General features: G+C 37.3%; 2 protein-coding genes across 3 annotated transcripts in view; one reads left to right on the top strand and one right to left on the bottom strand.

Annotated features, from left to right (window-relative positions):
• The window catches only part of vamp7 (vesicle associated membrane protein 7), a 33,155-nt gene extending 25,391 nt beyond the window's left edge, over nucleotides 1–7,764 (top strand). The window contains exon 8 of the mRNA XM_087280278.1: nucleotides 7,569–7,764. Within this exon, the coding sequence (XP_087136404.1) occupies nucleotides 7,569–7,583 (15 nt within the window). The 3' untranslated portion in view covers nucleotides 7,584–7,764. The remainder of the gene's footprint in view (nucleotides 1–7,568) is intronic.
• Nucleotides 1,851–23,763, bottom strand: si:ch211-274f20.2. Of its 2 annotated transcripts, XM_087281144.1 has the most exons (13): nucleotides 23,601–23,763; nucleotides 23,420–23,493; nucleotides 22,841–22,899; nucleotides 20,744–20,885; nucleotides 20,595–20,676; nucleotides 17,863–18,055; nucleotides 16,142–16,301; nucleotides 13,100–13,226; nucleotides 11,429–11,590; nucleotides 7,561–7,680; nucleotides 7,384–7,483; nucleotides 5,380–5,460; nucleotides 1,851–2,738 (listed from the first exon to the last, which is right to left on the bottom strand). In XM_087281144.1, exons 1-12 carry the CDS (start codon nucleotides 23,649–23,651, stop codon nucleotides 5,387–5,389), a joined length of 1,344 nt encoding a protein of 447 aa, XP_087137270.1. In that variant the 5' UTR covers nucleotides 23,652–23,763; the 3' UTR covers nucleotides 1,851–2,738; nucleotides 5,380–5,386. The 2 variants fall into 2 exon arrangements, with proteins under 2 accessions (XP_087137270.1, XP_087137271.1); XM_087281145.1 differs by lacking the exons at nucleotides 7,384–7,483; nucleotides 7,561–7,680.
• Between the last annotated feature and the right edge of the window lie 959 nt (nucleotides 23,764–24,722).

The following is a 24,722-nucleotide window of genomic DNA, read 5'->3' as shown; positions in this document are numbered from 1 at the left end:
CTGTAAATTATTAATTCAAGTAGATTACGCTGTATCCTTGTTTCCGCACGTCTTGCGTCAGGTCAGTAGACGGACTAAAATCCAGTTAAGATGGAGCATTGGGCACACTAATTGTGTTTTAGGGATCCGACTGACTCTTGATATTGATTCAAGTGTACTTAGGTGGAAAGGGCGATAACTTTCGTCTAGGTCAACAAGGTGTTGCACGACTAACCTAGATTGGGTACCCGACCTTTGTTTGAAGGTAATATTGTTCTAAATTGAGTTCATATGGGAAACCATGGGCTTGGTGAAAACCAAAGTTACTATAGAGTCCAGTAGTCGGGTACATTTATATTAATGCCCTAACCTCTAATTAGAAATTATATTGTCTTAACTCAAAGGTGTACATCTAAGCGGGACTAACTAAAGTATTTTAGAACGAGCGCGCTGGTAGCGGCCATCTAAAGTATTAGTCAATTTACCTCTGTTTAATATACAAGACTGACCGGAGTGTGACCGTTAGGGACGCCTTCGGCCGAGGCGATTTCTCTGAGCGACATGAGCACCCGAATGAACGGATGTAATAGTTACTAGTGAAGACAAAAGGTTCAAACATTTATCTAAATTACATATCGATATAATCTTCTTAATGTTTTATGATTGGAGTCAGATAACACTAAAGATAAATATATTAATATTCTAAACCACCTCATACTAAAATTGGAATCAGATATGAGTTAAATTTAAGGTAAATCAACATTGTGCACTGGAAAGACCGAACAGGCATTAAACCTTCATCCACCAGTGGACACCAGCATTGGGCCAACTGGGAGGACCTTACAGGACCAAAAGTGCTAGTGTGAAAGCACCCTTAGTCACGGATCCAACCGTTTTTTTGGATCAGCATAAAAGGTAGGAGACCTTTTTGCTTTCCAGGAGTAATTTGCTTTCCATTTATTACAAAAACAGTACTGCAAGAAAGCTTTGGTTTTAACAAACAGAACTGAGAACCTGACATTTTATTAAAAATAAAAATCAAGAAAGAACTGCCTAAAAAAAAATTAAATATTCAACAGTGTGAAAAAATGATCTTTGCTACTGTTGCTGATAATGATAAATGGGTCACACTTTACAATAAGGTTCATTAGTTAATGTTAATGTATTTACTAACATGAACAAACAACGAACAACACATTTACTACTGTATTTGTTCATGTTAGTTAACATTAGTTAATGAAAATACAGTAGTTCATTGTTAGTTCATCTTAACGTATGGTGCATTAACTAATGTTAACAAGCATGGACTTGGATGTCAATAATGCATTAGTAAATGTTCAATTATGCTTAATAAATGCTGTACATGTTGTTCATGATTAGTTCGAGTTATTAAATGCATTAACTAATGAACCTTATTGTAAAGTGGTACTGATAAATGTATTAATGTAACATTTTTATCTTTAACAACATTTATTTGTCTTATTTTCAATTAAGGATTCACTAATTCACACATAAAACTTGTGTCATGTTTCTTTACTAGCTGTATCATCTTTGAAGGCCTGTTCAGTCGCATATTTTTGATAGTTGTTTGTCGCCATCTATTGGTTAAAAATGCAATTGCTACCATATTCAACAATGTTTTTTAACGGTGATTTTAATCTTTACAATAAACGTCAGCGTTTTATATCTGAACTATAAACTGTTGTCCCAGTGCTTCTGTTGTTTGATTGTTTGTAACTAACTGAAAAGTGAGAAAAATCTCCATTTAAAGGCCTAATTTAGATTGCATGAGTTTAAATTGAGATCCCGATCTTTTAATATTTAATTGCGAAGAATTTCACTGAATGCATTAATGCAGGCTAAACAAACAGTGACAGAAAATACCTTTAATAACCTAAGACAGCATTTAGGTCCTACCACAGCTTCTTCCGGCCTCATTATACTTTACAAAAAAGCCAAAATTCTTTCATACATGTGATTTGAATGATGCGGCAGGCAATCTCTTGGAAGAATCTACAATATAATAAACAGTTTTTAATCCGCAGGTTACGTGCATTCCAAACTGTGGGACATGATCAGTTCGTACGTTACACCCCTAGGGGTCGCTGTTGCGAATGGTTAGGAAAAAACTCCTTTAATAATGATTGAAAATCATAACTAATGTTCTGTAACGAGGATCTTTTCACTTCAGAGAATATTTTGGTCCCACTTTATATTAAGCGTCCTTAACTACTATGTACTTACATCAAAAAAATAAATACAATGTACTTACTGTGTTCATAATGTATTTGAGAACACTTGTGGTGCTTTTGAGTTGGGATAAGGGTTGGGTTATGGACAGGTTTGGTGGCATGGGTAGGTTTAAGGGTGGGTTAAGGTGTAAGGAATGGTCAACAATGTATTTACAAATGTAGTTACAAAAGTTAATTACAGATGTAATTACATACATGTAATTAATCAAGCATAAGTACACAGTAAATACATGTATTTACACAATAAGAACATTGTAACAAACTATTAGTTCCTATGTAAGTACATATTAGTTAAGGCCACTTAATATAAAGTGGGACCAATATTTTTATTTCTATCTACCTACTGGAGAGTTGAGTGATGAAACAATCACTGCTCCTCCACATAAAATGAGACCTGAATGATTCATCAAGGGCTCCGTGAGTATCTGATATGAGAACGTCAGCATTTCATACTATTTAATCAGTTGACAGTCGATGATGAAATATCTGCTGAAATCTGTGACAGAGCTGTGAAAATGAAAGAATGAGATAGTTAGCAATTAAGCCTGACAACATTCATAGAATTGTATAAACATAAATAATAATTCAGTCCTGAGAAAATTGTTGAGATGTTTTCAACGAGGTGCACCTGGACTTAACTCCATTGGAATTAACAAACTTCCACGCGTAAAAGATGTGATATGTGAATGGCCTCATAATTTGTACATTGTGTTATTGATGCTGAAACCATATATTGTGCAGCCTTAAAGCACGTGTTGTAAATTACACGTAAAGTTTTCAGGAGAAGTTTTATGAAGAAAAACCTACTCAATTATTAGTGAATAAACTATTTCTGGTCGAGATGCAGTGTTGGCTGTAACCAGTTACCAGTGTTGGGCAGTAGCGTCGCTACAAGTAGTAATAAATTATAGATTATTGAGTAACTTAGTTATTTTTCAGACACAGTCATTAAAAATATAATTGCAATACGATTTTAATGATGTAATTAATAGGGTATATGCAGAATGACTTCATTTTCAGTAACCCAATTCAAGCGTTGTTACAAAATCACTGGACGGTCAGTTTCAATAGTTTATTAATCATTTACTAACTCATTCTGAATGATCCTAAAAACCCTCAACTACTCTTAAATACAACTGGTTTGTAAAAAATTCGATACTTAATATAGTAATGAAAAATTAACCATTAACAAAGTATGAAAATACAATTATTAGGCACATTTTAAATGTGGTTATAAGTCAAGAATACAGCATTTGTAGCTGCAGTTATTACCTGCTTACTAACATTTATTAATGTAGAGTTAATGCTTACCGGAAAATGAATTCACTATTTGCTAATCCTTAATAAATTATTTATAGTGTGTAGTTATTATAAAGTGTTACCAAAATCGTCACATTAACCGTTCACCAGAAGTTTATCAGTAGGGTAAAAAACACTAGCTGTGTACTGTATATGGGCCATTTTTCAACTACGGGCGCATTTAGCCTTGTGAAGTTGGGAATAAAAAACTTGTTCATAATTAATGTAACACAGCCTCATAAGTTTAAACAAGATAAGTTTCAAGATCTGTAAGAGGACAAACTTCTGCTTTGTCCTCTAGATAAGAAGAAAGACATTTTTTCCATCGTGAACTGAACAAATGTCAATTCCACAACATATACACAGCTTATTTCAAAATGAAAAAAATGATGGCAGTAAAACATTGTTTAAGATCATTTTTGTATCTCGTTTAAGCAATCTTTCCACAATATATATAATAATTATACATTTGTCAATGAAATAAATTAGTTGTATGCTGAACTGTACACCTGCTCACTCTAAAATGTAAGATTAATTTGGTTAAGAGTTTATTAGAAAAAAAAAACTGAATTTGTATAATAAATAGGGCATGAACATATACACTGTTAATACACTTTTAATGTGTGATGAGAACTTTTTAAATATAAAAAAAATGTGTATGGTGATGGAAATGAGAGTGGTGAAAATGACATTTCAACAGTTTATTGTGAAAAATGACAAATAGCTTCACCGATTAGCTTTGAATTGATGCTAGCCTTTCATGTGTACAAAACACTCTTATTTACCTTCATTTTGTTTGGTTTTTAAAAACATCTTTGACGGTACAGCATGTTTAGAAATGACATTGAATAAATGTATTTCCTCAAGCAAAAGTGTTGATACAAATTGAAATTCCCTGCATCTTGAACATGTTCTCAGATGGCACTATTCATGTTCAGAGAAACCACCTAAATAATCTTTCACACAAACTTTTTATAGCGACATTACAGTGTTGTGTTGGAAATGACACTGATACTATGCGACAGCAAAATTTTTAAAGAAAAAATATTGACAATAGTCTCACATTAATAACTATAAACTATTTAAAATATTTCACTAGTGCTTCATTAAGATACATTTATAGATACCAGATAAATATTATTTGAAAATGTCATTTTCATTGTTGAACTTTAAAACTCTGGGTGTGCGACTAGGTGAAAACAGTGATTTTGACAACTAAAAGGAGGTTGAATAATATGAAAAAAATATAATAGATACGTAGTTGGTTTTATTGTTAGTTTGACAAAAAAAAAAGAAATTTAAAAAATGATATATGATTTTGGATATATGATCAAAGGACATAAAAGTGCCCGAAGTTGAAGAATAACTCAAACATGGATATGTCCTTTTGAAATTTGAAACTATATGTAATGTGTAAATATAGAACACTATGTATACACTAACTGACAAAAGATTTGTCATCATTCCCAGTCATAAAAGCAACAAATAATAACTTAACTTCTAGTTCATCATTCGGGAAAGTGGCAGAAGGTAGATTTTTCAGATGAATCATCTGTCGAAGTTTAAAACTGGGTGTGCGACAAGATGAATACAGTGATTTTGACACATTAAAGGAGGTTGAATAATATTTTAAAAAATATAATAGAAAGGTAGTACATTTTTTAAAAGTAGGTTTTATTGTTAGTTCGACAAAGAAAAAGGAATTTGCACAAAATTATATAAATATTTGGATTTATGATCAAAGGATGTAAAAGTGCTCATAGTTGAAGAATTACCCTTTTTTGAAGCAACCTACCTAGCACTGTCGACATGTGACCTGCATGTGTGATATAGATTTACTGTTACTTACTGTACTATTAACTTGTTACTTCTGTGTTTCTTGGAGCCCTCTTCACCGCTCTGCTTTTAGTTTCGACTCTTTGATTTTCACCTGACAACACACACAAAAAGAAAGTCTTAAATATTCTGAATTGAGCAATGTTATTCATTCATTTTCTTTTCGGCTTAAGGCTGATTTATACTTCTGCGTCAAACGCCAGCATATGCTACGGCGCTGACACATACCCCTTCGCCATGGCCGTCGGCATCGCTGATGTACACCTCTCAAAAAATGTAACTACACATCGCAACAACGTGTAGCGCAAGCTCTGTGATTGGTCGGCTTAGTAGCGCTGACGAGTCTGGTGCGAGCCCAAGTGTGCCGCAAGCCTACGTTTGAGTGAAGGTTTCGGCCGTTAGATCGCCCCCTGGGGGCTGGCTGCAGTACAAGTCATAAAGCCCGCCTCCTCCGTGTTAATGAAGGAGACTTGAGCCCAAATAAAAAAAAATATTACACTTGCAATAAAATGTCCCGAAAGATAGTTCTGGTCGATTAAGGCACTGGTTATTGTGCTGAAATAGGTGCAGATCTTCATTTTTGTAAACAGTTTGTTTTTAGCAGTAATTTAATGCTGGGCGTGTCATCGTGATTGACAGCTGTGATTGACAGTTTCTCAAAGCGCGGCGTCTGAGCTTCGGCAGGAGACTGAAGTAGACTGAAGTGTTATTATTCGATTTCTGTGTTATTTTACCATGACAAAATGAGTTCAGCAGTAAACTATAGTTTCTGACATACATGATCCTGGTGGAACACTGTTTATTCGCTAAGTTCAGGGCTTTTTTCGGGCTTTATTAGTTTGCTGATACACGCCTAGCCACCCAGATAGCAAAACACAGTTCCGGCTAGATTCTTGCCTGCCGGAGACTTATCCCTTAGAGCTCAGACTGACTAATGTTACCTCTGCTGGACCTACTCCGGATGCCTGGACTCACTACCCAATTCCAGCCCGAGTCAATCGAGCCAGATGCGGCGGCCAAGCGAGCAGGCGCTGCCGCATGCGAGCCGGAAACAGCCCGCGACGCCGCGAGTAAGTTATGCGCTGCGGCCTGGAGCTGGCGCGATTGAATATATAAAACCCTCATATTTGTTAACGTTATTACATCCATTTGTGTTGATATGACAGCAAACGCATGCTGAGAAGTTCGGGGGGCGTGGTTGATTTTACCTAAAGCGTTTGATTGGAAGCTCGACTCTGCTCATTTTCGCGGCTCCTCCTCTGGCTCCATCAGACAATCCTTCTGCGCATGTCAAGGCTCCAATTTCAGCAGTCTTTTGCGACAGTTTGTGCCCGTCAAGCAGGCGTTTTGCCCTCAAGGCGTTCAATGGGAAAAAGGGCTGTCGCGTCGTCCATATTTTTTACAGTCATTGTGCGAGCCTGATGGAGCGATTGTTTACAAGTTTGGAGTCCCGTGAAGGAGCTCCGGATGGAAAGTTTTGTTTTGTGTTTACCTTATAGTTAAAGTTGTTGCACGTCTGCCGGTTCCTGCCTCAAAATGAGCGAGTTTGAGCCACTTGTACATCCCGGAAGTGTTCAGGAAAACAAAACAGCAGCGAAGAAACTCGACACAGAGGAACATTTACACCTCACTGCAACCTTGACGCAGAAGTATAAACCAGGCTTTAGTCCCTTTATTAATCTGAGTTCGCCAGAGCGGAATGAACCTCCAACTTATCCAGCATATGTTTTATGCAGCAGATGCCCTTCCAGCTGCAACCCATTACTAGGAAACATCCATACACACTCATACACTACAAACAACTTAATCAACACCACATGTCTTTGGACTTGTGAGGAAAATAAGAGCACCCGGAGAAAACCCACATAAACACGGGGAGAACATGCAAACTCCACACAGAAATGCCAACTGACACAGCTTGGGCTCGAACCAGCGACCTTCTTGCTGTGAGGCGATCGTGCTACACACTGCGTATTGAGCAATGTAGTCTTGCAAATACTTTTATCTGCTTTCTCACCGTGATCATGAGTGACGTGCTCCTCCACATCCTGAGGTCCATCTGTCTGGGGCTCGTCTGTTTTTTTATAGTAATAGTCTTGATCTGGTGGTCCAAACCGCTGAAACGTGCGACATCAACAGCGTTTAGTTAATTATGTGTTCAGTTGAGCATGAAAATGATCAAATATTTATTTACCTTATCAGGCCACATTAAGCTAACGAAGAGGATGATGGGAAGGCCCACGGTGAAGACATAGACCCCCCAGAGCCAAGGCCGCTTGACGGTCGCCATCAACAGCTTTTCAATCATTCCGGGCTACAAGAGGACAATGTGAACTGATGTGATTTATGCACTGCTATTTATTTTAATTTGCCACAATATTAAAAAGAGAGTACACCCAAATATCTAAATTTCCTCATCATTTACTCGTTCTCAAGTGGTGTTAAACTTCTTATATTTGTATGTAAGGGTGTAGAGTCACTCTTGACATTGGTGAGGACATACATCCCTAGAGCGCATGCATTGTGCAAATAGTTTTTGTGCTTGTAAAAATGAATAAAGTACTTAATAATATTAAATAAACTCTTAGTAATACAAATAACAACTAGAACCTAAAGTTTATTGAAAAAACTTTGATGTTGGCTTGAGAAAGCCAACGTGACTGCGCGCTAGGACTGGGAATGGCAGTTGGCAGGAAGCACGGCGGCGGTTGCTAAGTGGTTGCTAGGCAGTTGCTAAAACAATTATGGCATTGTTAGGTGGTTGCTAAGCAGTTGCTCAAATGCTAATACTTAGTAGGCATTTCTAGCATATGTTATTGCATTTAGATAATCATTCATAGCATGTAGCTAATCGTTATTAGCACTTGGCTTCCATTATCATTGTTACCATGCATAGTACACAAGAAGTCCCATTTGCTAGCATGAGTCAAACAAGCCAATGCCCAGGTCCCTACGATGTTCTGATGTAGAGATATTGCTATTTTTAAATGGTTGCTAGGTTATACTGTTTTATTGCTATGGGGACATTTGACAGGTTAGTGATGATAGATCAATGCTTCTTGGCAATATGAGTGATCTTAATCAACCCCGATGTTTCTATGACAGTCTTTATGAGTGTCAAAAACTGGACTTGAACATTATGTATTCCTGGTGTTAGGTTGCGGCTGGAAGGGCATTCGGTGTGTAAAACAAATGCTGGATAAGTTGGCGGTTCATTCCGTTGTGGCGACCCCTGATTAATAAAGGGACTAAGGCAATGAACATTATGTAAAAATGGCTTGCCGTATTTTTTTGAAAATACAATGCTTAATAAGTGTGAAAAGGATACATGCAAAAATGGCTTGCCATATACGTAAAAAATGTGGAGTTTAAGTCAAAAATGGCTTGCCATATTTTGAGAAAAATAATGCTTAAAAATTATTTATTGGAAAACTATAAGTCTGATAAACCTTAAAGATACTGCAACAAAATTGAACACATCTAAATACAGCTTTTGGCCAAATTTGGGGCTTGTATAATTTTTTTATATGCCCGGATTATAAAAATGTAATAGTTAACATTTTTTATTTAAAAAAACAATAAGTCTTATAGGCATGAGGAGATATAGCAACAATCTTGAATGTAGAAGGCACATTTTGACCACATTTGGGCCTTGTGGCATGAACGGCCTAGGAGGAGATACGTTTGTTTTCAAGGACAGAGTAGCATAACAGTATGTTGGCTTTCTCAAGCCAACATAATTAATGAATGACGTTCCATGCTGCAAAACTCAATTTACAGGATTTTACTGCAATCTGGCTTCGAGTAGGTATGAATGTAGAGAAATTTAGAGAGGTGTGTGATGCAATTTAACCGTTTTATCCTGATTATTCATTCATTTTCTTGTCGGCTTAGTCCCTTTATTAATCCGGGGTCGCCACAGCGGAATGAACCGCCAACTTATCCAGCAAGTTTTTACCCAGCGGATGCCCTTCCAGCCACAACCCATCTCTAGGAAACATCCACACACACTCATACACTATGGACAATTTAGCCTACCCTATTCACCTGTACCGCATGTCTTTGGACTGAGGGGGGAAACCGGAGCACCCGGAGAAAACCCACACGAAGGCAGGGAGAACATGCAAACTCCACACAGATACGCCAACTGAGCCGAGGTTCGACCCAGCGACCTTCTTGCTGTGAGGCGACAGCACTACCTACTGCGCCACTGCCTCGCCTATCCTTGATAATTGTTTTTCATAATCATGCAGGCCAAAATGGAAACTGAATTTCGATTAATTGCACAGCCTGGGTTAATAGTATTATAGTGAACACATAGCAAACTTGACTTTAACCCTCATGCACAAGTAGGTTACTAAGGGTTGACTGAGCCTTATTTTAGTTTGAAGTAAATAACTGGTAGGGACATTTCAGTTACAGGTGGATGTTGTTTCGGACATGTCCCCTCCATCCATGCCAATTCTATACCCTTGCTCGTATGATTTGAACACTTTGAAGAAAGATGTTTTAAAGAATGCTGAAAAAAGCAGCCATTGACATCCTTACTTGGAACAAATCATACTACGGAAGCAGGGCCGGAGTGGGACTCCTTTTCAGCCCTGGAGTTTCAAGCATTAGACCGGCCCACCTCAGTTCACGACTGACTATATTAAAATAAGGTCGTTTCCAATTCAGTTTCTAATTACACTATCACGTCTTTTTCAAGAAAACAGCTGCTTTAGAACTTCAAGGCCCAGTTTCAAAAATTGGGCTTAGATTAAGCCAGGACTAGGCCTTAGTTAAATTAGGCTATTTAAGACACATTTATAAAAACGGCCTTAGAAAGATATTACTGGACAGCTCAAACATGCAGTTTAATCCTGACTTGCCTTAAACCTTGTTTGTGAAACCAGGGGCAAATGTTCTACAACCTTACAGTTTTATGTCTTAACAATAATAATCATTTAAAAAAAAAAGAAAAAAAAGCATTACTCAGGATCGACAAAGTCATAACGCAACGGGCTGACCACTGGACCACATTGGCGATGTTACACTTGAGTGGCCATAATGATAGTTACATCATCATTACCCTGCAGGCTGCATTTTGCTCATGGGGCTGCAAGACAATAAATAAGAAGAGCGGAGCTGCGTCAAAATAATGAATAAAAAGAGTGAGGCTATGGTCAAATAAATAAATAAATGAAAAAAAAAAGTGGCGAGGCAGTGGCGCAGTAGGTAGTGCTGTCGCCTCACAGCAAGGTCGCTGGTTCGAACCTCGGCTCAGTTGGCGTTTCTGTGTGGAGTTTGCATGTTCTCCCTGCCTTCGCGTGGGTTTCCTCAGGGTGCTCCGGTTTCCCCCACAATCCAAAGACATGCGGTACAGGTGAATTGGGTAGACTAAATTGTCTGTAGTGTATGAGTGTGTGTGTGAATGTGTGTGTGGATGTTTTCCAGAGATGGGTTGTGGCTGGAAGGGCATCCGCTGCGTAAAAACTTGCTGGATAAGTTGGTGGTTCATTCCGCTGTGGCGACCCCGGATTAATAAAGGGACTAAGCCGACAAGAAAATGAATGAATGAATGAAAAAAAAAAAGTGTGACTGCTGAGAATGCAAGCAGCTAGAAACACCGGCCCTCGCGGCCAAAACACGGACCGGCCCACCGGGAACTCTCCCGGTCCTACCGATTGGCCAAACCGGGCCTGTATGGAAGTCAATTTTACTGAACATTCTTCAGTGTATCTTCCTTTGCGTTCAAACAAACGAAGAAGGAAACACAAGCAGGTTTGGAACAAGCGGAGTTTGAGTAAATTATGACTTTTTGGGTGAACTATCCCTTTACAGAGCTAAAGTGAAATCACATTGGGGGGTAGGTGAACATCTATTGTGCTTGAAGCAGAAAAAAATGAGTAAGAAATCATTTGTGTGACTTTGCCAAAAGCTAAATAGTGATGGCCAAATGACGATGTGTCTCCAAAACGGCAAAAGTTTTGTTTTCTAGTGTTTTCTAGACATCATACCAAATTTTGCCAGACGTATTTTAAAGATCATTTGGCCTGGACAACATCTGCTGAACATCTTACTGTCTGTCTCTGGCCCCATGTGTCTTCTGTCCACCGTCTGGCTACTTCCAGATCATCACAAAGCAAGATATTATCAAACATCACATCTCCAGTAAGGGACCAAAGCTCAAAACCCACAGCCGCAATGGGACTCATTGTGAACTGCTGCTTTCCTTTGTTGTCCTACACAGAAATGAACACAAAAGATAATAATGTACTGCAAATGAGATGAAAAGAAACATTATAGTCATTGATAGTAGATACTAAAGTGTTTTTAAACCATTCTATAGTAAAAGTACTTGAATAGTACTTACTGTACATACTGTAGTTTATACAACTATTGAGTATATTATACTACAATACGCCACAGTTTACTATTTAAAAACTACCATGTTTATTACAGTGTATTAGTGAATAGTTAATGCTATGACATACACTAACCGGCCACTTTATTAGGTACAACTGCTCGTTAACGCTAATTTCTAATCAGCCAATCACATGACAGCCACTCAATACATTTAGGCTTGTAGACATGGTCAAGATGATCTGCTGCAGTTCAAACTGAGCATCAGAATAAGAAAGAAAGGTGATCTGAGTGACTTTGAACGTGATGCCAGATGGGCTGGTCTGAGTATTTCAGACACTGCTGATCTACTGGGATTTTTACGCACAACCATCTCTAGGGTTTACAGAGAATAGTCCGAAATAAAGAAAATATCCAGTGAGCGGCAGTTCTGTGGGCGCAAATGCCTTGTTGATGCCAGAGGTCAGAGGAGAATGGCCAGACTGGTTCGAGCTGATAAAAAGGCAACAGTAACTCAAATAACGTTACAACTGAGGCATGCAGTAGAACATCTCTAGATGCACAACACGTCCAACCTTAAAGCAGATGGGCTACAGCAGCAGAAGACCACACTGGGTGCCAATCCTGTCAGGTAAGAACAGGAAACTAAGCTACTATTTGCACAGGCTCACCAAAATTGGACAATAGAAGATTGGAAAAACGTTGCCTGGTCTGATGAGTCTGCTGCGACATTCGGATGGTGGGGTCAAAATTTGGCATCAACAACATGAAAGTATGAACCCATCCTGCCTTGTATCAACAGTTCAGGCTGGTGGTGGTGGTGTAATGGTGTGGGTGATATCTTCTTGGCACACTTAGTACCAATTGAGCATTGCCACAGCCTACCTGAGTATTGTTGCTGAGCATGTCCATCCCTTTATGACCACAGTGTCCCCATCTTCTGATGGCTACTTCCAGCAGGATAACGTGCCATGTCATAAAGCGCAAATCATCTCAGACTGGTTTCTTGAACATGACAATGAGCTCACTGTACTCAAATGGCCTGCATAGTCATCAGATCTCAATCCAATAGAGCACCTTTGGGATGTGGTGGAACGGCAGATTCGCATCATGGATGTTCAGCCGACAAATCTACAGCAACTGCGTGATGCCATCATGTCCATATGGACCAAAATCTCTGAGGAATATTTCCAGTACCTTGTTGAATCTATGCCACGAAGGATTAAGGCAGTTCTGAAGGCAAAAGGGGGTCCAACCCGAGAACTAGTAAGGTGTACCTAATAAAGTGGCCGGTGAGCGTACAGTAGCATTCATTAGTGTTGTAAATACTTTAATATATACTGTATAATACACTTTACTTAAGTATGTTGGTTTTTTTACAAGCACACCTTATCATTAGTGTTTGTGCTGGGTTGGTTCTTCGGATTGTTAGAGCCTGAACTTGCTGGACGAGAAGAGCCCTCACAAACTGAAGCTTCAGTGCAATCGTTTCTTTGTCTGTCCACACCATCTGACCTGTCCAAAGATGAAAACAAATACCCATAAACATTAATAAAAGCATATTGCTAATTGTTTTGCATGTTTTGGGGGGCCTAGTGGCTAATAATGGACACACCAAATGTTCCAAAAATAAAAAACACAGATGATGACTATCTGACAATGAATTAATAATCGATCATAAATTTAATATTTTTTACGTTATCTTATATAAATCTCCCTCCTGACCAAGGTACTATCAGTCTGTTTCAGCTATGTGCACATAATACAAACTCACCTACTTTTGAGTTAAATTTGTAGTGCTTTATGAAAGAGGGTGGAGCTATTTTGGCACAATTTTCTCAATACAACTCTCTGATTGGTGGAAATTTATGTGCAGCCTCATGGGTAATGAAGTTTTTCCTAATGATTTCAACAAAAGCATATAGAACTGACTTACATTGCAGCATTACAGGGTCTGTCTTCAGGGTTTATCAGTTTTTTTAAAATATCTTTTTCTCTAATTGAGTTTTTCCACAATGTTGTGCTTTTAAAGTACTACATTGATTAAGGCATGTGTGTCTTGTACAGGTAGAGCCTCTAAATCAACATTCAACCCGAATTACATTTGGACACTAGACCTCTGCCAAAGTTTGTTTTGTGTGTGTTAAGAGATAAGAATATTCATTCATTCATTCATTTTCTTTTCGGCTAAGTCCCTTTATTAATCTGGGGTTTTCACAGCGGAATGAACCACCAACTTATCCAGCACATGTTTTACGCAGCAGATGCCTTATCAACCGCAACCCATCACTGAGAAAAATCCATACACACCCATTCACACACATACACTACGGAGCTACTTTAGCTAACCCAATTCACCCATAGCGCATGTGTTTGTACTTGTGGGGGAAACAGGAGCACCCGGAGGAAACCCACGCGAACATGGAGAGAAAATGCAAACTCCACACAGAAACGCCAACTGACTTAGCTAAAGCTCAAACCAGTGACCTTCTTGCTGTGAGGCGAACGTGCTACCCACTGCACCACTGTGCAGCCCGAGATAAGAACATAATACAGTTTATCATAAAATAACACTAAATATTATGCTAAATTTAGTCAAGTGCTGTTGCTTATGAATCATTAATCGATATTTAAAACACTGTATGATCAATATTTTAAGTTTCACTGCATAAATATCCAATTGACACCCTCTTTTTAAATTTAGTTATACAAGTCGGAAGTCATTTTCGGCTAAACACTGGAATTTTCTTCAGTTTTACAATCACTCTTGTTTGTACATTCTTCAAACTGCAACAATGAATGTAAGTATACAAAAATCATTTGAGCTAAATAGTGTAAGTACAATATAACATTTGATCTTGACTTATAAGAGTCAAGAACATTCCTCAATATATGAAACTTGAAATTTATTTAGTTATTTAACAGGGACAATGCTCATTAATCAACAGTAAAACTGTAAATAAGCCAGAGTTAGCCACAAGGGCTAATTTTCATCTGTTCCCCCCTGCCAGATTATAATAGGACATAATACTACATTAAACATAATACTAAAATGCCGTACATTATACATCTATAATAAATATCCTGAACTCAAACACCATGACAATGTTAAAAAGACTCATATTTGTTAATGTAAATAATGTATCTGTAATTTTCGCCACTAGAGGGCGAGTTTTCACAATAAACAAAGGTTTAGTTTGATGATGAACATGATGTCGTTCGTTCATTCATTTTCTTTTTGGCTTTGTCCCTTTATTACTCTGGGGTCGCCACAGTGGAATGAACCGCCAACTTATCCAGCACATGCTTAATGCAGCAGATGCCCTTCCAGCTGCAACCCATCACTGGGAAACATCCATACACTCTCATTCACACACATACACTATGCACAATTTAGCTTACTCAATTCACCTACAGCTTGTGTCTTTGAAAACCCACGCGAACACAGGGAGAACATGCAAACTGCACACAGAAATGCCAACTGACCCAGCCGAGGCTCGAACCAGCAACCTTTATGCTGTAAGGTGACAGTACTAACCATTGAGCGGCCTTTACAAAAAATCATGTGATCTAAATAGTGTAAGTACAGTATAAACTTTTTCTCTGACTAAAGGTTTAAGCTTATAAGCACATTACTCAATACAGGAAACTATACTTATTATTAAAATGCAGTATAGTATGCATACATAATAAGTGTACTCAATTCAAACACCATTTTCAAGGAATATTAGCACACATTTCAAAGAAATAAATGACTAAATGTTAAAAGACTTGTCCTCAAATTAGTTATGTAAATAATGTATAGACTGTTTCTAATTTCTGCCACAAGAGGCCGAGTATTCAAAACAAACAAAAGTGTAGTTTGATGATGAACATGACATACTATAAATATAATTGTAATGGTAATTCAAGTATAATCATAGCATAAAGCATGTTATAATGCTGCTCTGTGCAGTCTAATAAAATTCAACATATAAAAGCAGTCGTCACCAAACTTGTTCCTGGAGGGCCGGTGTCCTTCAGATTTTAGCTCCAACCCTAATCAAACACACCTGAACAAGCTAATCAAGGTCTTACTTGGTATACTTGAAACATCCAGGCAGGTGTGTTGAGGCAAGTTGGAGCTAAACCCTGCTGGGACACCGGCCCTCCAGGACCACGATTGGTGACCCCTGTATTATAGCATCGTTGGTGTTTCCACCAAACCAGAAATTAACAGTTTATGGTGTAATTAGCATGGTGACAAACAACACAGTATGTCTCACAAGTTAAAATGTCTCATTACTGTGAATTTGAACATTCTTCAAAACATTTGGGACAATGTAAAAGCATAAGGCAGCAAAATATATACCTCTGTTTTAGAGTTTTTTGTACATTTTAATGAAAAAATCGTACATATGGGCCTACCTCATATACATAAAATGGCATACCTCATGTGTTGTTGAAAGTTTAGATCAGAGGCTTCATTTGTTGAATGTTCTCGTTTTTGGTCAGAAGACGCCACTGGTGTGTCCATATCTTCCAAAAGACTGCCCTTATTAATCAGCGTCAGGTCAACGAGGATCTCAAATGTGTTGTCAGGATATAAGTCTATAAAGGACAATTGCAACCAAAATGTCACTTTACATGACATCTATTATTAAAAATTGAGCTGTCTAATCTAACTTTGGTCCCACTTTATATTAAGTGGCCTTAACTAATATGTACTTACATAGGAATTAATAGTTTGTTACAATGTACTTATTGTGTAAATACATGTATTTACTATGTACTTATGCTTGATCAAATACATGTATGTAATTACATCTGTAATTAACTTTTGTAAATACATTGGTAAATACACTGTTGACAATCCCTTACACAATAACCTACCCTTAAACCTACCCATGCCACCAAACCTGTCCATAACCCAAACTCTATTCCAACTCAAAAGCACCACAAGTGTTCTCAAATACATTAAAACACAGTAAGTACATTGTATTTATTTTTTAATATTAGTACATAGTAGTTAGGGACACTTAATATAAAGTGGGACCCTAACTTTAAATGAAAATGACTGTATTTGTTAGATATACTGTGTATATACCGAATCATTAAAGGATCACTCCACCTTTTTTGGAAATAGGCTCCTTTTACAGCTCCCCTAGTGTTGATACATAGGTCAATTTGACCTGTAAATCCACCAATCTGTGAGTCTGATGAGAGCACTTTTAGCTTAGCTTAGCATAAATCTGGGAATCGGATAAGATCATTAGCATATCATTTAAAGATTTCAAAAAAAAAGTTTCAATAATGTTTCTATTCAAAGCTTGACTCTTCTGTAGTTACAATGTTTACTAATAACAACATAGTCTGCTATTATATAAGTTGGTATTTTCTACTATACTCTGTTTTTGGTGTAATTATTAAGGAACTTTGCTTCTGTACCATGGCTGTAGCAGGCGCAATGATATTATGCAGCACCTGAAAAAAGTCCCCAACTAGCAAACTTAACCTGCTAACCTGATTTTAGAGGGGTTTTGGTCACTGGCTGGTGTTTAGCTATTTCTAGCCTGGTCTTAGCTGGTCAGACTGGGAAATGACGAATTAAACCAGCTTGACCAGCCTAGCCAAGCTGGGAGTCCTGCCAAAACCAGCTATATCCAGGTTAAACCAGACTGGTCAAGCTGGTTTTAGAAGGTAATTTTCCAGCCTGACCAGCTAAGACCAGGCTGGAAGATGCTGGAAACCAGCCTGGAAATGGCCAAAACCCCTCTAAAACCAGGCTGGTCGACCAGCAAAAATCAGCCAACCAGCCTAGGCTGGTTTAAGCTGGATTTTTCAGCAGGGAACAGTGCTGCATAATATCACTGCTTTAGCCGTATGGTAAAGCAAAGTTTCTTGATAATTATGACCGGAAAAAAAATAGCAATATAACATATCATTGTAGTACACAATGTAACTACATTGATTGTTGAAGCAAGATGCTAATGTTCTAATAAAACTCAATGATTTATGCTAAGCTAAAAGTGCTCCCACAACACCTGGAGATCAGCTGTATTATTCAAAAATGGTAACTGTCACTGTTTAACTCTAGGGAAGTCGTAAAATGAGCTTACAGTGTTTCTTTAACGTACTAAACATGTAATGATGTTGTTTACTGACTACTCACTCAAAGTGTAGAGATGCGGCTGCTGGTCAGTAAAATAGTCACTAAGGTCCATTTCTGTTTGGCGAGCATGTTTTTCTTCAAATGTCCTTGTGATGGGATTATGATGACTAAAGATGAAATGTATTTTGTGATTGCTGCTGCATTTGTCTGGACCAAACATAATTGTGTATGGAGTGGCATCACTGAACTGGCTCTAAAATAACAATGACAACACCAACGTCATTATATAATGTAATATTATTGTACTGTATTATTATTTTGTATCACATTTTAAAGCTATAGTTCAACCAAAACTGAAAATGTCATCATCATTTACTCATTCAGATTTAAAGCAGTTAAAACTGCTTTTGGTGTTCGTTCGTTCTGTTCGTCTCGCTCATTTCATTCGTCTCACTCGTTTTGTTCGTCTCATCATGCTTGTTTTAATCATCTCATTTGTTCGTTTGTTTGTCTCGTCTCGTCTCGCTCGTCTTGTTCAACTCGCCTTACTTGTTTCGCTCGTCTTGTTCATCTCACTTATTTCGTTCATCTCATCACACTCGTTTTGTTCATCTCGCTTGTTTCGTTTGTCTAGTCATACTCGTCTCATTCAGTTTGTTTGTCTTGTTTATCTTGTCTTACTCGTTTTGTTTTCACGTTCATCTCGTCATGCTTGTTTTGGTCGTCTCATTCATTTGTTTATCTCGCTCGTCTCATTTTGTTCATCTCGCTCGTTTTATTTATCTCGTCTTGCTTGTTTCGTTCATCTCATTGGTCTGTTCACCTGTTTCGTTCATCTCATCACACTCATTTCAATTGTCTAGTCTCGCTCGTCTTGTTCAAATCGCTCGTTTCATTCGTCTCGTATTACTCCGTTTTGTTTGTCTTGTTCATCACACTCGCTTTGTTCATCTCGCTCGTTTCGTTTGTCTCGTCATGCTCGTCTCATTCATTTAATTTGTCTTGTTTATCTTGATTGTCTGACTCATTTAGTTTTTTTCATCTCATCATGCTTGTTTCGGTCGTCTCGTTCATTCCTTCGTCTCGCTCGCCTCATTTTGTTCGTCTTGTCACACTCGTTTCATTTGTCTCATTCATTCGTTTGTTTGTTAAATCGTCTCGTCTTGTTTCGTCTCGCTTGTTTTGCTGATCTCGCTCATTTTGCTTGTTTCGTTTGTCTCACTAGTTTCGTTCATATCATTCATACTGTCACGCTCGTCACGTTCATTCGTCTCACTTGTTTTGCTCATCTTATTTCGTCTCACTCATTTCATCACGCTCTTTTGCTCATCTCTCTCATTTTGCTCATTTTACTCGTTTCGTTTGTCTCATTCGTTTCTTTCGTCTCATTTATATTGTCACACTCGTTTCATTCGTTTCTTTTTGCTCATTAAGCTCGTCTCACTCGTTTTATTTGTCACGCTCGTTTAGTTTGTCTAGTAATACTCATCTCATTGATTTTGTTTGTCTTGTTTATCTTGTCTCACTCGTTTTGTTTTCACGTTCACCTCATCATGCTTGTCTCATTCATTTGTTCATCTCGCTCATCTCATTTAGTTCATCTCGCTCATTTTATTCGTCACAACTTGCTTGTTTTGGTCATCTCATTCGTCTTGTTCATCTCACTTGTTTCATTCATGTCATCACAGTCATTGCGTTCGTCTCATCTCGCTCGTTCAACTCGCTCGTTTCATTAGTCTCGTCTTACTCGTTTTGTTCGTCTTGTTCATCACACTCGTTTTGTTCATCTTGCTCGTTTCGTTTGTCTGTTCTTTTTGTTTATCTTGATTGTCTGACTCATTTAGTTTTTCACATTTATCTCATCATGCTTGTTTTGGTCGTCTCATTCATTCGTTCATCTCACTTGCCTTATTTTGTTCGTCTTGTCATACTCGTTTTATTTGTCTCATTTATTCGTTTGTTTGTTTAATTGTCTCGCTTGTTTTGCTGATCTTGCTTATTTTGCTTGTTTCGTTTGTCTCACTAGTTTCGTTCATATCATTCATACTGTCATGCTCGTCACGTTCATTCGTTTAACTTGTTTTGCTTATCTTGTTTCATTTGTCTTGTTCATTTTATTTAGTCTCACTTGTTTCATCTTGCTCTTTTGCTCATCTCTCTCATTTTGCTCATCTTACTCGTTTCGTTTGTCTCCCTTGTTTCTTTCATCTTTAAATTTTCTAGCTTGTTTTAATTGTTTGTCTCGCTTGTTTTTTCTTCTCTTCTTGCTCATTAAGCTCATCTCGCTCGTTTTATTTGTCTTGTTTCGTTCATCTTGCTCGTTTTATCTTGCACATTTTGTTAGTTTAGTTTGTCTAGCTCCTCTTATGTGTCTCGTTTATATCGTCACGCTCCTTTTGTTTGTTGGTCTCACTCGTTTCGTTCACCTTGCTTGTTTCATTCATCTCACTTTTTTCATTCATGCAGCTCGTTTTATTTGTCTTGTTTGCATCATTACGCTCATTTTGTCCATCTCGTCTCACTCTTTTCATTCATCTAGTTGGTAACACAAAAGAAGTTATTTTGAAAAAAACCTGTAACCTTTGACTTCCATAGAAATGATTCTTTAAAATATCTTCTTTTGTGTTTAACAGAAGAAAGAAACTGATAGAGGTTTGGAACCACTTGAGGGTGAGTAAATAGTGAATGAATTTTCATTTTTGTATGAATCTCTTAAACGATGCAAAAGATAAAGCTAAAATTGTTCAAGTGAACAACAGTATTTTAATTCATGAAATGCTGCGAGACATTACCAAACGCAGGTCATCTGACTGTGAAAGCAACTTGATGTAGGCTCCACCACAGTCAATCCCCTTTTGGAAGGAAACTTCATACCTGCACAGTAGATTTAGTTAAGCAATTGCTGTCTAAGGAAAGTGGCTGTTTGATCAAAATATCTTACTGTAAGATAAGAGGTTTGTCTTTAAAGTGATAGATATTCCGCAAGTATGCAGATATGGCATGATGTCTGCCAGGAGACTTGAGGACCAGGCCTTTGTTTCCCAACAGCCTTGGTTGAATGGACTCTTCTACAGCCCACTCCCCTGTGTAAAGGTTTGTGAAAGATAACATACATTACAGTTAGCAGATCATTTTTGCTAAATAAGTCTTGCAAAATCAGACCTTTATTATGACAACAAATGACTAACTGTATAATATCCTTACAATAAAAACTCATAATGAACTCATATTAAAATCAAGTTATGATTTATGAAATCACCACACATACACTGCCTAACAAAAGTCTTGTTGTTGATCCCAGTTGTAAGAGCAACAAATAATAACTCGACTTCTAGTTGATGGTTTGGAAAAGTGGCAGAAGGTAGATTTTTCTGATGAATCATCTGTTGAATTGCATCCCAAACATCACAAATACTGCAGAAGACCTACTGAAACCCGCTCAAGATTCTTACAGAAATCAGTCAAGTTTGGCGAAGGAAAATTAGTGGTTTGGGGTTACATTCAGTATGGGGGTGTGTGAGAGATCTGCAGAGTGGATGGAAACATCAACAGCCTGAGGTTTCAAGACATTTGCACTGCCCATTACACTACAAATCACAGGAGAGGGCAAACTCTTCAGCAGGATAGCGCTCCTTCTCATACTTCAGCCTCCACATCAAAGCTCCTGAAAGCAAAGAAGGTCAAGGAGCTCCAGGATTGGCCAGCCTAGTCACCAGACATGAACATTATTTAGCATGTGTGAGGTAAGATGGAGGAGGCATTGAAGATGAATCCAAAGAATCTTGATGAACTCTGGGAGTCCTGCAATGCTTTCAAATTCCAAATAACTTTATTAATAAGTGATTTGAGTCATTGCAGAGATGTATGGATGCAGTCCTTCAAGCTCATGGGAGTCATACACAATATTCATTCTTTTTCCACTGCATCATGACTTTATACTCTATACTGTACATTGTTTCTGTTAAGTAACAAAATTTTGTCTGAGTAAAGCGAGACCATACTGTCCTAATTAAATAATTAAAAATCAAGACATGATCATATTTTATTTTGGTAAGATAAGCATAATCTAGAGGCCTTTACCTTTCATATAAGCCCCTTCTGATACCAAATGATCAACTAGAAGTCAAGTTTTTATTTGTTGTTCCTAAAACATAGATAGACGACAAGACTTTTGTCAGCTAGTGTGCATGTTTGTATTCATCCTGCTTGTATTTCACATTTCTACACTGTAAAACAAATATGTAAAAATTATGGTAAAAAACAGCAGCTGTAGTTGTCCAAATTTAACCATTACAAATACTGAAGGAACTTAAAATACAATTCTAAATTCTATGGTAAATTACCATATTTTGTCCTTTTAGTCATACACCAATGTTTTGAAGTACTAACATCTACACAACCTAAGTTTGTTACACTGACAAAAACACAACATCACAAACAACTTTTCTCACAAGCAGACAAGCAGCACAGTAATCTATAGAAGGTGCTGCTCAGTGTCATTCGCACAACTACTAAACACCTTCATGGTTACACACACAAAATTAAAGTAGAGCAATAAACATTATTTATCAACATTAGATGTAACATAAGACTCTAATGTGCAAAACTAAAGAGAAAAAAAAACAATAGTAATGTCAACAAAAAGTGTCAAGCAGGGAATTCAGCGAAAGTGAATTCATGGTTATTCACTGTATATATTTAATAACTCTCTTATATTGATACTGAGGATAATATTAATCAATCAGAAACATCAATCGGTTGATCGATGAATAAATAGCAATAACAAACTTAACCATACATTTAAAATTAATTGAACACAACCCAAACATATTAAATGATTTAACTTTTTACCCAATATTCAAACAACATTTAATTACAAAAGTTTTTATTTGATTTGTATGTTTCAGCTAGTTGGAGATAGTTATTTAAATTTTATTTTGTGTCATATAGTCTATGTGATTTGTTAATTAATAAAACAAATAAATGATAATTACGCATCCTGTAAATGTGAACGACAAAGATTTCACAAAATTCATACCATTATAACTGAGATGCTTCGCCCGCTCATCTTTCACTGCTTTGGACAAAACCCATTTTCTTCAAAGCAAACATGAGAAAGTGATTAATAAAGACATAATAATACATATAATAAACACACATACATATATATTCAATTAATTTATCTTTATTTCTATAGTGCTTTTTATAATGTAAACTGTCAAAGCAGCAAGACGAAGTTCTACACTGTAAAAAGATTAGCGACAAAAAGTCAACAGAACAGACATTTTGCATGGTAGGCTACTTTAATTAGTTAATCAGGTTTTAACTAATTTTTTTAAAGTTATACAAAGTTTAACTTCAAATGTTTAGCCAGATCAATTGATTGAGATGACTATGAAAGTTAATAGGATTCAACTAAAGAAATGAAGTGAAGCAGCAACAATTTACAGTCAAGTAAAATAAAACTGTTTCAGTTCGGTTGTCACATTTGAAGTTCAGTTTGGAGTAAATGTAAAAGTCACTACTGAAATCGAAACACTGAAGAGAAACTATCTATAAACATTGAAGAGTCACTATAAATAATGTTTTAATAGTATTTGTGAACACAGGGACCAACCTGTCCAGCGCACCTTCATCAAACGTCTCGGCAAAATAAGCCTGGTCTGGTATTGAAACTGCTCTGTAAACGTTCTGTGGCCCAAAGTGAACACGTTTGAAAGGAAAAAGCAGATATAACAGCACTCTTTACAAATGAATGAATGCGTTTTACGTCACGAAACAATGACCATGATATTTACCTGCGCTCCACTGATGTAACACAAGCACAAGCCAAAGAATAAAGGCATCATATCTGTATCTGTGCTCAAGACAGTCGTCAGAGAAAGGTAGGAAAGATGAAACCCCTTAATGCTCTCCGTGTGTCTTTACCACTGTAGTATACGTGCGAGCTCAGCTTCCTGTATTTTTAGGTTAATAAACGTGGACTTTGACCGCTGTCTTTTGAGCCCTTTGTGCAGAATCTAACAGCAAGATGACCAAGGAGCTGGAGCAGTCTATTTATTTAAGAAATCATTGACGGAGCGAGGGGTCGTTTATTTTGTTGGGGCCGCACTTACAAACTTAAGATATAGACTTACAATTGCCAACAACAGATGAAAAAAAAAAAAAATGAATAAAAATTTCCTCAAAAGGATCGTGATTTAAAAAGTATTTTTTAACAACACAGACACGCATTATGTAATCGACTACTTTTGGATTACATTTAGATTATGTTAACCCTTATATTGTGTTTTGTACTGATGTATGATAATACTACTTTGACAGATACAAGGAGGAAAGCATACTTTTTTAAAGTTATAGTCATATAAGTTATGCGTTCTCAGACGTCACTGTGGCACAGCGGGTAGCTCACCTCCCAGCAAGAAGGTCGCTGGTTCGAGCCTTAGCTGGGTCAGATGGCATTTCTGTGTGGAGTTTGCATGTTCTCCTGGTGTTGGCGTGGGTTTCCTCTGCGTGCTCCAGTTTCCCTCACAAATCCAAAGACATGTGGTATAGGCAGGGGTGAAGTGGACATTTTAAGTGGGGGGACAGCTGCTGTATGAAATCCAAAAGATTAGTTTATATTATTATTCATGATTAAAATTTAATGAGGACATTATAAATGTCATAAATATTTTTCAGATCCTTTTTTTCAGAAGAACAAACTAAATTTGTCATATCTTCTTCTTCAAAGTGTCAACATTCTGTCAAATATTAAAGTGTCATTAATATTTATATACATTTAATGACATTCAAATGACAAATTAAATTTGTACCACTTGTAGTTGAGGTCCAGAAAAATATTAATGACAGTTAGACAAATCACAACACAAATATAATGGCCACATGACATTTGTGTTTATGACATGTTATGTTGTATT

This window comes from Danio rerio, chromosome 14 (genome assembly GCF_052040795.2).
Source record: "Danio rerio strain M-AB ecotype USA chromosome 14, GRCz13ab, whole genome shotgun sequence".
Taxonomy (NCBI): Eukaryota; Metazoa; Chordata; class Actinopteri; order Cypriniformes; family Danionidae; genus Danio; species Danio rerio.
This window is presented reverse-complemented; position numbering and strand designations above follow the sequence as displayed.